Genomic DNA, 17,384 nt, shown 5'->3' on the forward strand with positions numbered 1-17,384 from the left:
TGATAAAAGACTATTATTCAAAGTGTACAAATAATTCTTAAAAATCAACAATAAGAAAACAACATGATTAAAAAATAAGCCAAAGACTTTACCAGACACCTCACCAAAGAAGATATATAGATGGCAGGCAATAAGCACATGGAAAGATGCTCCACATCACGTCATCAGGGAAACGTAAATAAAAACAACAAGAAGACACACTTGCAAGGATGTGGAGCAAGAGGCGCTCTTATTCATCACTGGTGGCAATGCAAAATAGTAAGGCCATTTTGGAAGACAGTTTGGCAGTTTCTTACAAAGCTACAATACTTTTACCATATAAACAACAACTGCACTCCTTGGTATTGACTCATGGAAATGAGAATTTACACCCTCACAAAAACCTGCATTCACATATATATTGAAGTTTTATTCATTATTGCCAAAACCTGGAAGCAACCAAGATGTCCTTTAGTGAGTGGATAAATAAACTGTGGTACATCTGGACAATGAATATTTTTCAGAAATAAAAAAAAAATGAGCTAGCAAGCCATAAAAAGACCTGAAGAAACCGTAGATACATATTACTAAATGGAAAAAAGTCAATCTGAAAAGGCTACATACTATATGATTCCAACTATATGACATTCTGGAAAAGGCAAAACTACGGAGACAATAAAAATATCAGTGGTTTCCAGGGGTCTGGGGAAGGTAGAGATGAACAGGCAATGCACAGAGGATTTTTAGGGCAGTGAAAATATTCTGTTAATACTATAATGGCGAATACATGTCATCATACATTTGTCTAAACCCATAAGAATGTACACCACCAAGAGGAAACCCTAATGTACACTATGGACCTTGATGATAATGAAGTGTCAATGCAGGCTCACCAGTTGTAACAAATGCACCTCTCTGGTGGGAGGATGTTGGTGATGGATAGACTATGTATATGTGGTGGAAGGAGGTATACGAGAAATCTCTGTACCTTCCTCTCAATTTTGCTGTGAACTTAAAAATTGCTCATAAAAATTAAAGTCATAAAAACAGCTGTAAAATATATTTTCTTTTTTAAATAATGGCATGAAAACTTTTAGAGCCTGATCAATGTACTTTCATAGACTCATTTACTGCCATATTTAAACTTTAGTCACACTGGATTATTCCATTTCAAAAGAATTTAATATTTTAATGTCTTAGTGCAAGCTACTGTCTGGATTAGAAATGCCCATAACCTCACTCTACTTCACATAAACTTCTAATTCAATGTTGAATATTCACCGAATAACTAGTTGGTGGCATTTGTTACCTACCTCTTCCGTCCCCCTTTCTCTGCAAAATTAAAAATTAGCTTCCGCCAAAATACTTTAATACTCTATTATAGATTTTGGTTGTTTAGTTGTTCATATTTCTAAATTATTAACTTCTTCAATGCTGCAATCCTAGCAACCCAGCCCCTAGTTCAATTCCTAGTACAGAAAGTGTACTCAAAATATGTTAGCTGAATACATATATGAATGGCAAAACAATATGAATGACACAAATGTATGACAACAGAAAGATATAACTACACACTTATAGTGTAACATTAATTATAATACAATCTTGGAAGATATAGCAAAGACTATTTTTTCCTTCATATATCCAGCAGTTTTCTCTAGCAGTAACTCTCTGACAATGGTGTTAGGTAGGGCACTTAAATTTTTTTTAATATTTCTCTATTGTGAATATTATGAATGCTATTTTGCATTCTTACAAAAATTAGAGGACATTTTCAGTAAATATTTAAGTTTACATTACTGCTACACATCTCTATCGTTTCCAATGACAAATGATATTTGTAGTAAATGACAAAAAGGTCACATACCAAATGAAACTGATCAACTTTTGGGATTCCATCTTCGTTTGTCTCAAATTCTTGATTTTGAACAGAAAGCTGTTAAAGAAAGTGAGAAGGAATAAATTTCTAATGTATCAAAATATTGACCCTATAGCAGAGTCAAATCTGGAACTCTTCAGATTCTGGTGAGAAGCGAAGAGCTAACTGAAAGAAAGCACATTATCCCTTGCAGGATAAAAACACTATCATTATAATACTATAACTACTTGTTCACAAGTAACCAAACAGTCCCTGGAGTTTCTAAAGTATCAATCAGAGTTTATGCACATAGTATAAGTACTTTCAGTACTTACCTTACAAACAAATTTAATAAAATTTAGTAGCTTATGAGATCAGACAATTAAGTTCAAGAACTCATCCTAGAAAAAGTGCTACATACCTCACTGCTGAATATCACTATGGTCACCTTTGTAGCACTCCCTTTGGGAAGCTATGCACCGATGCCAGCACCTAGTCTACCCTTCAAAACGATTTTGAAACTCTTTTTCTGAAATGACCATCAGAGCTGTTGCCGTATTACCCTTGATGTTCTGAATTTCATCAAAATGTCTTCCTTTCAATATTTCCTTGATCTTCGGGTAAAGAAAAAAGTCATTGGGGGCCAGATCAGGTGAGTAGGGAAGGTTTCCAATACAGTTATTTGTTAACTGGCTAAAAACTCCCTCACAGACAGTGCCGTGTGAGCTGGTGTATTGTTATGATGCAAAAGCCATGAAATGTTGGCAAAAAGTTCTGGTCGTCTAACTTTTTCACACAGCCTTTTCAGCACTTCCAAATAGTAAACTTGGTTAATTGTTTGTCCAGTTGGTACAAATTCATAATGAATAATCCCTCTGATATCAAAAAAGTTTAGCAACATCGTTGCATCAAGTTCAGGAACTTAATTGTCAGACCCCACATATCATGTTGGTTTCACTAATACTCATACATTAAGTACAAAGAAAACAAATCACACAAGTTTTCCTTCCTCCCTAATACCTAAGAAATAAATGTTAAACTTTTTTAAATGATTAAATATGGATAATTTCTTACATACACAAAGATATTCTGAATCCTATGTACTCATCACCAGCCCCAGCAACCATCAACCAATGAACACTCTTGTCCTATGTACAAACCCATGTATATTACTTTTGAGGCAAATCCTATATATTTCATAATTTTATCTGCAAATATCTTAGTACATATTTCTAAAAGTTAAAGTGTATTTTGACATCATCATAATAGCACACTAAAAATTAATACTTCTTTAAAATATCCAGTTTTGGGGCCAGCCAAGTGGCTCACTGGTTAAGAGTTGGCTTGGGAGCACAAGCTCTGATCAGCAATGCCGCCAGTTCGGATCCCACATGGGCCAGTGACACTGCCCTCTACAGCTAAGATGGAGAACAACAGCTCAGCCTGGAGCTGGGCTGCCGTGAGTCACTGGTGATGGCATAGGCTGCAGTGGGTTGCTGTGAGCTACCGTGAGTGGCCGTCCAATGGCCAGCAACTCATCTGCCTCAGTCAGGAAGAGTACAATGATCACAATACCAACATGGACCAGTAAAGTGACCTCCGCAACTAGACTGAAGAACAAAAGGACAGCAACTTGTCTGTTCCCCTTCTCTGATTCCCCAACGCTGTTCCTGCCCCAAATTCCCCAATAAAATCTTTAAAACTAAATAAATAAAGTATCCAGTTTTTGAATTTTAATCATCTCATAAATATCATGTATTATTTTTCTTTTATATAGTCTATTTAAATCCAGACCCAAATAAGTGCCATACAATAAACTTAAAAATGAGCAGAAGTAGAAAGAAAAAAAAAATGAGAAGGACTTCTGGTTTCTTCCTGATTCTCACCACTAAATAAAACTATGACGTTTGGAAATAATATAAAAGGATCAAAGGAGATCTCTGAAAGGTCAAAAGCAGAGGTCAAACTGGTTAGAGACCCCAAAACTGGAGGAACAACATAGTAACAAAGGATCTTATGACCTTATGACCCCCAGCCATTCAACAAAAAAGTGACACAAATAAGATAAACTCAAAATTAATGAAACTTTTGAAAACTAAAAAACAAACAAGAAATCCTTGAAAGCAACCAAAGATAAACAAAACATTACCTACAAAAGAATACCTATTTGAATAATAGAGAACTTCTCATGTGAAACTATGGAGAACAGATGAAGTGATAAATATCATTACCAGCTAATGAAACAAAAGAACTTTCAACCACAAATTCTATATCCAATAAAACTATCCATCAGGAATGAAGGGGAAATCAAGTAGGTCTTAGATAAATGAAAACTACAAGAATCTGTCACTAAAAAACATACTGTTAAAGAATAGCTAAAGGAAGTACTTCAGACAAAAAAGGAAATTAATTTTAAAAAGGAATATTAGACCGTCAGGAAGGGATAAAAAACAATGGAAAAACTAGAAATATGAGTAAATGCCAATGACTATCCTTCTTATCCTGAGTTTCCTAAATCAAATATGTTTGAAACAAAAGTTGTAACACTATATGCTGCTCAAGACAATGATATTTACAAGTGGGGAGGGTAAGGGAAGCTGAATGGAAGGCTTCTACACTTCACTGAAAGTGTTAAAATTCTGATGCCAGTAGAATGTGATACAATACTTATGTATATTTTCATACCCAGACCAACCACTAAAAACAACAGAGGGAAATACACTCAAATACACCATAAATAGGGCCGGCCGAGTGGCGTGTTGGTTAAGAGCTGGCTTGGGACACCAGTTCTGAGCAGTAGGGCCCCGGTTCAGATCCCACATGAGGACCTGTGACGCTGCGCCCTCTACAGCTAAGATGCTGAACAACAGCTGACTTGGAGCTGGGCTGCCGTGAGTCGCTGGTGACAGCGTAGGCTGCAGTGGGCTGCCATAAGCTACCGTGAGTGGCTGGCAGCCGGCATGAGCTGCCAAGAGCCGCCGTGAGTGGCCATCCAGTGGCCGGCAACTGATCTGCCTCACCCGGGAAGAGCACAATGATAATACCAACATGGGCCAGTGAAGCAACATCCTCCACAACAAAAAGACAGCAACTTGTCTGTTCCCCTCCCCCAATTCCCCAATAAAATATTTTAAAAATTAAATCAATCAAAATGAACTCAAAAAATGTTCCTGCAACCCAAAGGAAGGCAAGAAAATTGAAATAAATTAACAAGAAACAGTAAAAGCAAAAACAAATAAAATGGTAGACTTACTCTGAACATATCAATAATCACAGTAAGTGTAAATGATTGAAATACCCCAATTAAAAAGCAAAGATTGGACTGAAAATTGCCTGAAGTCTTGCTGAACTGAAGCCCTACAACTATGAACACAGAGAAACCACCTCGAGACTGGTAGGAGGGGAAGAGACATGGAACCAGCTGGTCCTACACCCATGTGTGGCTGTTAAAAATCAGAAGAAATAGCTCAGCTGAGGAAGTCTCTGCCGGAGGAGCGAGGGGTCCCAGTGCTACATCAGGCTTTCCAGCCCAGGGTTCCAGTGCTGGGGAGAGAAGTCCCCATAATTTCTGGTTGTGAAAACCAGCAGAGATTGTGGCTGAGTGAGACGGAGGGCAGCTACAGTTCCAGGCACTCCTCCTAAAGGGCCTGCACACAGACTTACCCATTGACGGACTCACTTGCTCTGAGCTGCAGCACTAGAGCAGCAGCTCAAAATGCGACAGAGACATACGGGGAGGAACTTAGTTGTCTGGCTGCAGGGTGAGGCTGGAGGGGCAGCTTTCTTCCAGATGGAGGAGCTGGCGAAAGCCACTGTTTCTTTGTTGAGCCCTCTCCCTCCCTGTGTGCAGAAGCAGGCAGACACAGGCAGTCACCATATCTGAGTCTCCATCAACCTGGTAAACACCGTTCATTCACCCTATCCTGCTGATTCGAGACCCAGCCCGACCCAATTTTCAGGTACACCCAAGCCGCTTCCAGTGGCTTTTTCATACAAACCGCCTGCCTTGGCTCATGCTGCAGTCTTCCCTAAAGTCTCTCAAAAGTTCGCAAAACCCAGACAAGCAGCATCTGGCTTCATCATGTCCCATACCTCTGGATGAGCAGCCCCAGGACTAGCATTAGCAACAGCCAGCCCTGGTTTGCAACTTGGCCTCTCAAGGCATGAATAAGCACAGTGCGGGTGGCAGTCATCTGTGGATTGCCTTGTGACTCATGCCAGGTGGCCCCAGGCAGGGTGCAGGCTGTGGCTGAACGTGGCCTGCAGCAGGTATGCTCCCAGGTGGCCCTGGGGCTGGCGTGCCCACAGGCCAGCCTCAAACCAAGCTGGAGCATCACCTCCTCGGACGACACACCCAAAGGGAAGACTGGGCGGGCACCAGAGCCCAGCTAAAGCAAATCCTGTTCCATAGGGTCAGCCCCTGCACCACAGCTCCTTCACTGTAGTCATGGCCAGTCCTCACAACCAGTGAGGCCAAAGGTCAACCCCACCCGCTGATATGTAAACAGCAACCAAGGCTCAACTGCAACAGGAAGACACACACAACACACACAAGGGACACGCCTGCAGCACCTGGCTCTGGTGACCATGAAGACTACACCACTGGCACCCGCAGGACACCTACTGCACAAGACCACTCAACTAAGACTGGTAGACATAGCAACCCTACCTAATACATAGAAACAAACACAGGGAGGCAGCCAAAATGGGGAGACAAAGAAACATGTCCCAAATAAAAGAACAGGACAAAGCTCCAGAAAAAGAACTAAACAAAATGGAGACAAGCAATCTAACAGGTGCAGGGTTCAAAACACTGGTTATAAGTAAGGATGCTCAATGATCTCAGGGAGAACTTCAACAAAGAGGTAGGAAACATAAAAATGGAGATAGAAAACAAAAAAGAACCAGTCAGAAATGAAGAATACAATAACTGAAATGAAGAATATATTACAGGGAATTAACAGATTAGATGAAGCAGAGGATTGAATCAGCAATTCAGAAGATAAGGTAGCAGAAAACACCCAAATAGAACAGCACAAAGAAAAAAAGAATCCAAAACAAATGAGGACAGCTTAAATGGTCTCGGGAACAATATCAAGTGTACCACTTGCGTATCATGAGAGTATCAGAAGAGAGCGAGCAAGGAATTGAAAACCTATTTGAAGAAAAGATCCGTAACCTGGCGACGGAAACGGATATTCAAGCCCAGGAAGCACAAAGATTCCCAAACAAGAGGAACCCAAACACCAAGACAAATAATTAGAATGGCAAAGGTTAAAGACAAAGAGAGAATCCTAAAAGCAGCAAGAGGAAGGCAACTAGTAACTTACGAGAGAGCTCCCATAAGATTGTCACTGATTTTTCAACAGAAACGACAGACAAGAAGGAAATGGCATGAAATATTCCAAGTGACGAAAAGTGAGGACCTACAACCAAGACTATTCTACCCAGCAAAGCTATCATTTAAAATTAAAGGAGAAAGACCTTCCCAGACAAGAGAAAGATAAAGGAGTTCATCACCACCAAACCAGTATTATTAGAAATATTAGAAGGACTTCTTTAAGAAGAAAAAGGGTGGAAAAAAGAGCATAAAGACAAATAATAAAATGGCAATAACTATGTACCTATCAATAATCATTTTAGATGTAAATAGATTAAATGCTCCAATCAAAAGACTGGATAGCTGAATGAACACATATGCTGTCTACAAAAGACCCACTTCAGATCGAAAGACACACACAGACTGAAAGTAAAGGGATGGAAAAAGATATTTCATGGGAATGGAAATGAACAAAAAAGCTGGAATAGCATGCTTATATCAGACAAAACATTTTAAAACAAAGGCTATAGTAAGAGAAAAAGAAGGACATTACAGAGTCATAAAGGGATCAATCCAACAAGAGGATATAACCTTTGTAAACATTTATGCACTCAACATAGGAGCACCTAAATATATAGAGCAAATATTAACCAACATAAAGGGAAAGATCGACAGTAATACAATCTTAGTAGGGGACATTGACACCAATGGACACATATTCTAGACAGAAAATCAACAAGGAAACAGTGGCCTTAAATGATACACTAGACCAGATGTTGAGAAAAAAACCCTAAAATCATCCATTTATATACTGGAATATAAATATACATATATATAAATGACTGATCTATATCAATAAAAAAATAACATACCCACAATAAAAGGCAGCCGTAAGCATACAAGTCCGAACTTGGAGAAGCAGGTTTTCCCATTTTCAACTCAGGTGATCTTAAACTCAAGCCTCCAACCATCATGTTCACTGAAGTTCGCTGACTCTACAAAACAACAGGTTAAATATCTTACAGGCAACACAGTTGACATGGCTTTCTGTGAAGTACTTAGCATTTAATCAACACAAAAAACAAATTCATTTGAAATATTTCATTCTCTTCTGCTTTCAAGTATTTTTTGCCTAATTTCTGCTAATATAAATTGCTCCTACAATCAGTCTCATAAAACTAACAGTGAGATTTTGGTTACATTTCACATTGTAGACTCAAGTAGATTCAAAACTAAGAACTACTTATTCTTTAAACATTTGGTGCTTTTTAAAAAAAATAAATTTCATAAGGGTAAGAAGCAGTGTTATTTTCTAAATCTGAAAAGTCTAAGTAACTTTTGAAAAACTGAAAGTCTACAAAGTACATTTCTTCCTTACTGACCATTTTCTAAGTACACTATTTCTAATGCATCAAAGAACAATTTGTGACAAGCACGTGAACACTGGATTCAGACAAACCTTGGCTGAAATTCTCCCTCGCACATTTACTTGCTGTGTGGCCTGGGGCTTTAAACTCCTTAACTCTAAATTAATTATTTTGTAAAATGAAGATAATATCTACCTTGCAGAGTTATTGCAAAGCTAAAGGTAATTAGCAAAATAATTACCGAGCATACATCACTAAGTGCTAATTATCTTTCCTCCTCCTATCTTTATCCTTGAATCTCAATGTGTGGTCCAAAGACCAGCAGCCACAGCATCACCTGGGAGCTTGTCAGAAATACAGAATCTCCATCCCAGAAATGCTAAATAAAAATGTGTATTTTATTTATTTATGTTTGTTTTATTTTGACATTGGTGCATCTCAAGTATACTTTATTTGGATTCATAAGCAGTAGTCCTTTAAAAAATAAAAGAGAACAGAATGAACAAGAAAGAATATATTAGAGTGCATCATGAGTAATAAGGGCTTGTACTTTTATGAAAGTAAAATGTCAGCACTGTGATCAAAAAGTTTGAAAAAATTGATCAAGGCTCTCATATTAATTATAATAATATTTTATAGTGTCAGCAGGTTTTAAATGAGAGTCGTGTATCTTTGCTGTTTTGCAAAGATTTGAAAATGGGTATCTTTAAAAATTTTGCATTTTAACAAAGATCCCCAAGTGATTCATATGCATTCTGAAGTCTGAAAAGCAGTGATCTTGACCACAGACTAGTTTTCAAATTTCTCTTCCTGCTTAATATTTCAATCTGAAAGTATGTGAAAAGTGAAGCACAAGGTGAGTTTAATCAATATTTCAGAGTAATTAATTTTAAATAAAGATTAAAACAATGTTTTGTGAGATAACACAGTTGACAAATCAGTACAAAAAAGGGAGAAAAATTCTTGGAATAGTCATGATGTTTACAGTTGTGCAAATGGCATGCTGCTTTTAAAAGGTAAACTCACCTGGATCTCTAAGAATTTAGAACTTTTTAAAACTTATAATTTCGTTATTTTTAAGACGTTATCTTAATTTTCAGATAAATTAATATGACAAATATTTCAGCAAATCTACTTTGTGTAAATACTTCATAATCCAGCATTTCATTATTGTTTTACATTTTCATTTTATAATCTTGAGCTACTACACAAAAATCATTGAGACTACATATACATGGGTGGCATTACCTTGTGAATTGCAGATGACCAAAGGATAAAGCATTAGGATTTATGTTATCAAAAGGGAACTGCTCAGACAATAAATGTTGGCAAGGATGAAGACAAACTGAAATCCTCATATACTGCTGATGAGTATGTAAAACAGTGCTGCCACTTTAGAAAATAAGTTTGGTTCCACAAAAAGTGAAACACAGAGTTATCATATAATCCAACAACTCCACTCCCAAGAGAAATGAAAACATATGTCCACACAAAAAACTTGTATACTAATGTTCATAGCATCATTATTCATAATAATCAAAAAGTGGAAACTACCCAAATGTCCATCAACTGATGAATGTAAAAACAAAATATGGTATATTCTTACAATGAAATATTACTTGGACATTTTTAAAAAGAATGATGTTTAGATGCACGCTGCAATATGGAAGAACCTTGAAAACATTATGCTCAGTGAAATAAACCAATCACAAGCGGCCACATATTAAATGATTCCAGTTATAGGAAATGTCCAAAATAGGAAAATCCAGCAACAAAGAAAGTGGATTCGTGGTTTCCAAGGGACTGAACAGAAGAGGAAACAGAGACTGGCTGCCATTCAGTATGGGGTTTCTTTTGGGGATGATAAAAATGTTCTGGAATTATATAGTGGTGATCAATGCACAATGTTGTGAATATATTAAAAACTATACTGAATTGTATACATCATATGTGAGTTATGTCTCAATAAAGCTGTTATCTTAAAATAGAGAACTGCTCCCTCATGAGTGTGTCTATTTTAGGACTGCCCATTCTACCAAAAAGAAATAAAAAGATCACAATATGCTCCTTAATTCTCTGATGTTTGCTCTCTCTACAAACTGCCTTTTCTGAAGTAAAACAGCACCAAATTAACAGCCAATGTAGTTGAACCAACACTTCAACTAAATGTTTTCCATTTAGTCCATGGTTCCCAAGTTTCTTAAAATTCCCATTAATAAAAAAATAGCAAAGTGTGTATATCTAAATTTAATCTATTGAGGGGAGAGCACCAGCAGTGGGGGAGGTAGGAGATGGCCACCTAGTTTTCCCTGTGTATTTCCTATCAATTAAATGTTTCTTGATGATGATAAAACAATTATTGATTAATGATGTCACCCTGCTCCTAAGACTTATGGTTAAAATAATATAATGCACAAATTTAAAAACTACTGCTCCAGCACCTAGCTAATTAGTTACACTACATGACACACCTTAACTGAAGGCAAAGATCTTCTAATAAATTACCGTATCACGTAAATGTGAACTACTGCCGACTAACATTAAATGAAGTCTAGAACCTATTTGTAAAATCACGACATTTTACCACAGATTTGGTGAAGTCAAAATCTCCAACAATTCCTTGTTCACGGTTTAAAGCAAATACATTGTTCTGATGAAGTGACCCGTGAATTATGTCAGCCTTGTGCAATGTACGCAGGCCTTGGGCAACACCTTTCATGACCTTGAAAGCTTCCTATAGAGAAGTACACACAAAAGAAGACAGAAAGTAGGCAAATCATTTTCATACATGAACCTTTTCTAATTAAAAGATTTTTCCAGAAGTGAGTAAAGCTTCCTCCAAATGAACCTTTAATGAAAATACAGTACAGAGAAAGAACTAAAGGCCAGAAGCCCTGACTATGTAACTGGTGACATCATATATACTATATATGACTTAGAGACTTCAGTCACTAAGAAGACTTAGACCATATAGTGACCATATAAAGCATCTAGGACAAAAAGGAGACTGAAATAGTGTTACAGGCAGGAAGACTCAGGGCATCCTTTATGGTTATTATTAATTCACATTTACAAAAGAAATTAAAGCTGTCACTTAGCATTTATAATACGAAGTGCCATACTACGCAACTTATGAGCACATAAAGTATAGCTTAACAGTTTTAAGCATGAGCTTTGGTACCAAAAAGACCTAACTTCAAGTGCCAACTCTGCATCTAGCTGAGTGACCTTGTGCAAGTCATGTAATCTCTGTGAGCTTCATTTTTCTTATCTGTATATAATGGGCTAACTTATGATCACAGGGTTGATGTGACAATAATTAGAATAACACGGGTCAAAATTTTACATAGCATAAAGCATGTAGTTCGCCCTCAATAAACATTAGTTATTATTTTCTCATCCAATATATCCATGGAAATAAGTGTTCTTTACTTACTTCTAAAGTCAGAGGCACACTGGCTTGAATAGCACTCAGGTTCTCCCTAGGATAGTAAGGGACCATCAGATAAGCCATAGGATCGGACTAAGAAGCAAAACAGAGAATGAGAATCAAAGTAAAAAATTCTTCAATATATTTTGAGCGTACACTGATTGTAAAAGAGAGCTTTCTCGTTACGTTAAAAGGAATGAACTGCCTCTCTAAAACTTAGAACTAAAACTTATTTTAAATAAAATGTTTTCTACCAGAGATTAGTATAAAAACTTTACCTTACACAAAAATAGGAATATCAATGGTAGCAACCCAGACTCTTCTTTAGCTTCCCTCCAAGCTCTATGATAGGCAGCTGCTCTTTCAATCACCCTGGCTTCTGTGTCGACATCCACAGAATAGCCCTTGTACCAAAAAAAGAGACACTGGTAATTCCAAGATTAAAAATCCCACTCTAATAACACATCATTCCAACTTAAACATAATGATTTTTATATAATTTAAACTACATCTATTTTATTTTTAAATTGTTTAGGTACTTTTTCTATCTGTTTTGAATGCTATAATTTAAAACAGAAAAAACAATTCTATCTGTAGCTTAACAGACATTCTACAATGCACTGCCACTAAGGCCAAATTAATTATCCTATCATCATGATTAACAGTTTCCCAGATCAACTGAAGAGAAGAAATCAAAGAATAGAAGACTGTGTTGGCAAAACAGTTAAGATTTCAAAGAGAAATTTTCTAAAAAAACAAGAATTTTACAAGGCTGTTGGATAGAACATAGTAAGATAAGGTCACCTGAAAAAGGAAAACAAGTATAGCCTACAAAAGACATACATTATTTAGGGAAATGAGGGACGCTTTATATTCAAAATTGGTTCTGGCAATCAAACTGGAAGCATAATCATCATGCCAGTCAGCTCACAGAATTTAGAAAACAAATACTGGGTTTTTACTTTTGTATAAAGTAACACAACCATTCCCCTTTATATTTCTGAATCTTCCACAACTCAGAAGAACTTAAACTTACCTTTAAAAGAATTATCTGCCCATTAACTTCAGAACATACCAAAGGACGCTTGCTGCTAAGTTCCTTCATGGGCTCAGCATCAAGAATATCCCGCTCCAAGCTCATAGTAAAAAGACCACCTGAATTCTAGGCAACAGTTTTTGTTACAGTTAAAGAATCCAAACAATCCCAGTACTTTTAAATCATATACATAATTAGTTACATGCTATAAGATGGATTGGACATCATCAACCCTACTGGAGAAAACCATAAAATAAAAATATCTAAAGTTTCACATTTTTTCTACATCCTGGCTTTGATGTATCAAAAGGCTTTGATAACACCCAAAGTGCTATCACTATACATTTAATTGCAGCTACAGTTCTAGAACAGATTGTGAAGATGACTGGGATTAATCAGACATGCTTCCAAGGCTCCCTGATGTTTAGTTGGAAAACTTCATGTGTTTCCTAAATATATTAACATGATAATGAAAAGTAGATTGTAGAATGGGAATGAGAAGTCTAAAATGTATGACTTATGAAGTAATTCTAACACCTCTGCCTCTGTTTGAAGTGGAATCCTCAAAAGTGAAAATTGCTTTCAAATATTTTAATTCTACTTAGATATTTTTGCTACTTTTTTTTTTTTACTAGTTGGCCATCAGCTACTATTTTGCTACTTTTTAAAGGAATAATTTTTGCACTAAAACCTATCAACAGTTTAAATCAAGCTAAATTTTACTGTGGGGTAGTTTTAGTAAGAGGGGTTATAAAATTGTTCTTTGGTTCCTTTTGTAAGTGTTGTCAGTATATTTAAGTAATCCACAATATATAAACAACCCACAAGGGTTTCCTAAGTATACATCACAGTTAAACATCTTAAAATCATTAAAGATATCAATAGGCCATAATTCAAACCTTTATAATCTTCTACAATAAAATAGATTAGCATATTTTTAATTAAATTTCAAGTCCTACACAGCACCACATATTCACTCACCCATCCTACATGAAATAGGCTCTAAGCCAGAGTTAAATAACTGCAAGTCTAGTCTGGAAAGATTCTACAGTAATGCTTTAACAATTTAATGGACTTCAATCTTACATACTGATGAGTTCACAGTCTGTGTAAATACCATCTTTTAGTTATTATCATGGACATAATGACAATCTTAAAGAATAAATACTGTATCTAGTCCCTATCCCTAGCAAGCAATATGAAACACAGAGCTCACACATTCTGCCCTGAGAGCCAGAGTTTACATCCTGCTCCATACATGCTGCCCTCTGTCTAATACACTGATTTCCCACTCTCATTCTAAATCCCGCTTGCCTATAAAACTATACCCATGTCAATATCTCTACCTTAACCAACTTTCTAGGATTTTTCCAGCCTGCTTTAACTTAAAAGATACACTCCACTTAAATTCCTCATGACTAGCAGTGTCCTGCTTTTATTCAAATGCTTGCGATAGCAGCTAAAACTGCTTATCATTTCAAAAAATAAACACCTGTAATTCAAATAAATGCCACGCAGTGTACTGAATGGCTTTGAAAAACCACAGAAAACATGCAAATTAATATAAAAATTAAAATACACTATGCCAGTATTAAAGACTGTTTTGAGGAAAAGTTCTAATAATACCCAGAAAATATTCATCATATATATTTTTATAGTAAGGATACTATAAATTTAACACTGACACAATTTTTTAACATCATCAGTTTTCAATACTCTCTGCAAGTAGTAATACTCAGGAGAAACAAAGCTTACCATGTATTTAAGCAATCCTATTTCAGGATGAAGCAGAGGCACCTCAGGGAACCATTTCTGTGTCAAGCTACTCAGCTTCTCCTAAATTTAAGAAATATAGATCAATATATATTCAATTGTGATATGTTGGTCTTCAGGAAAAAATAATATACCAGTATCTCCCTTATCATATATCTAACAAGATGTATAATCTAATAAGATGTATAGCCTAGTAAGATACATAACCACTGATTTTGCCTTCTATTATAAGAAATATCAAATGAAAACCAAGAGTCATCTTGGATCTAAATTACCATCTTACTAACAGAAGAAAAACTTAATTATCAATTTTAAACTTGGTGTACACATACAGGCACAAAATCCTGCCTAAGGTCAAAGTCTGCACTCACTTCCAAGCTAAAGTGAAAAAGTGTGATAATATACTAATTTGAATCATAAAACTGTCTTCATTCCTCAAAAAATTAAGAACACGGTGACATTTTTTAAGTAATGGGTATTTCATTTTGAGGAAAAAAATCATAAAAGCCTTGAAAGAAAAAGTGAATATGTGGCTCTACAAAAGCCACTTTGATGCAAATGTGAAAATTGAGGATCCTTAGAAAAGTCATTTATCACATGTTAATTAAATAAAACTTCTAGACATTTGTCAAGTCACCGGGAGATAGCTATTTTATCCAAGGTGAATAATAAAGTACACAGAGTCATATGAGTTTGCTAAATGAAACATAACTTAAAATGTCTATTATTTTCATAGTATTTTTATTTTTCAAAGCACTGTTTAACTTATTATTTCTTCCCTGAAGTATAAAATACAATATTCTTTCCATTTTAAAGAGAAAACATGCTGACTGACTCTCCCAAGGTCACAAAAATTAGTGGTAGACCAGAGACCTAAAGACGTATCTTCCCCCCAAACCAGGTAGTTTTATTTTGTTATATTCTTCAACTAAATTATACTGCCACATTAAGGCTGTCATTGCAGCATTATGCTACAATGATGTTCATATACATATTAATAAAGGGAAAAACTTTTAGGCTTTATGTTAAACAGAGTATAAGCAATGTGCAAATTGTGTCTATGCTATAATTTCAAGTCTTGTAAAAACAAGCAGGAAAAGACTAAAAGGAAGCTAAGTAAAAAATTAAGTGATTACTACTGTTATCATTAAACGGAAAAGTTGTAGGTGATGGTTTTTCTTCTTTATAATTTTCTGTAATTTCCACATTTCATACAATGGTTCTGAATTATTTTGTCATCAGAAATTAATCTCTAAATTCACATAAATACTACTATGCCAACATAACTATGCCAATATAATCTCCATTCTTGTGATTATAGTCCAACTCATAAAATGAATGTATCAATTCAATTTCTAGTAAAAAAAACTAGTTCAAAACTTCAAAGAATCAAATACTTACATATTCCTCCTGCTCACGGTAAATTTCCTGAAAGACACGATTGCGCAGTTGAGTTATTTCTTGTTTTATTTTCTCAATTTCAGATCCATCATGGTCATCAGACTTCAATCAGAAAGAAAAAAAAAAGTAACCTTACAGGCTTGTTAATGTAAACTGAAAACAAGTTTTCCTATTAAGAAGTCATACAAATTCTATAGCAAATCACTCTGTCTGATTTCTATATATCCTTCTGTACCTAGCACATAATAGACTCTCATAACACTTGGTGAATTAATATTTATTAGTTTATTCTAACACTGACTTTTCCAAAACCTACAAAAAGGAATTATAGAAAAGTAAAGACATAAAATCAATTACGTACATAGATTTTTCTCATCTCTTAATTTGCTGTAGGCTTTCTCTGAAGATAAAGATGACCAACTGCCATAACAAAGTAAATGTCAAGAACAGGAACCAGAATGCAATTAAATTCCCTGGAATTGTTTTCTACATGAAATTTGGTTTAAAAAAAAAATGAGTCAATGTGTGGCATGTCTACTAGAGGAAAGGCAACGTAGGACTCACAAAGACTCCATGAAATTCCAATGATAATAATAAGCCACCTTAAAAGGCATGTGTTTTCAAATTTAGATATATTTCTCCAAAAGTTAAAAAATTAAACTAAAAAGGACACCATTCCCCACAGCTCAGAATATGATAAAACTGGAAAAATCTTAAGCCATTATATTAGTTTCATTGTATGTCAATCCATTATATGAGTTTCACTGCATGTCCAATTAAGTGCTCCAAAGAGAAACAGCTAATTCAAGTTGGATTAAGACATAATATAAATACCTTTTGTACGTAAATCAAATTCTCAAGGGAACACAAAGAATTACCAAAGTTTCAAGCCTAAAGGAAGGAGGCTAGTCCAGATTAGAATGTCCTAATTCTTCTAGTTCTATTATTATATGAATATAACAAAATATTTACAAGAAACAGTATGTCCAACCATTAAAAAGAGAATTAACAAAAGATATCATGAGGAATTAGCAGAAAGCAATTCTGTATCTTTATAATCCCAGAAGTTCTCTATCTCCAGAATTTCCTTCAAACTCATGAGAGGGTAAGAAAGGCAAGGATGAACATCTGTATAAATGACCAAACAAGGCGCAAGCAGGGCCTTGAAGATCAGAAGCATCGTGATTATGGCCTTGATGGGGGTGATGGTTTCACAGGTG

At 35.7% G+C, this 17,384-nt stretch overlaps 1 protein-coding gene across 1 annotated transcript in view; it reads right to left on the minus strand.

Moving 5' to 3' along the window:
* The window catches only part of STK31 (serine/threonine kinase 31), an 82,024-nt gene that overhangs the window by 9,812 nt on the left and 54,828 nt on the right, over positions 1–17,384 (minus strand). The window contains exons 16-23 of the mRNA XM_019651992.1: positions 16,165–16,266; positions 14,746–14,826; positions 12,991–13,116; positions 12,233–12,358; positions 11,961–12,047; positions 11,109–11,258; positions 8,030–8,152; positions 1,847–1,915 (exon numbers count right to left, since the gene is read on the minus strand). Coding sequence (XP_019507537.1) covers positions 1,847–1,915; positions 8,030–8,152; positions 11,109–11,258; positions 11,961–12,047; positions 12,233–12,358; positions 12,991–13,116; positions 14,746–14,826; positions 16,165–16,266 — 864 coding nt within the window. The remainder of the gene's footprint in view (positions 1–1,846; positions 1,916–8,029; positions 8,153–11,108; positions 11,259–11,960; positions 12,048–12,232; positions 12,359–12,990; positions 13,117–14,745; positions 14,827–16,164; positions 16,267–17,384) is intronic.

The sequence above is a fragment of the Hipposideros armiger genome, unplaced genomic scaffold (genome assembly GCF_001890085.2).
Source record: "Hipposideros armiger isolate ML-2016 unplaced genomic scaffold, ASM189008v1 scaffold_171, whole genome shotgun sequence".
NCBI lineage: Eukaryota > Metazoa > Chordata > Mammalia > Chiroptera > Hipposideridae > Hipposideros > Hipposideros armiger.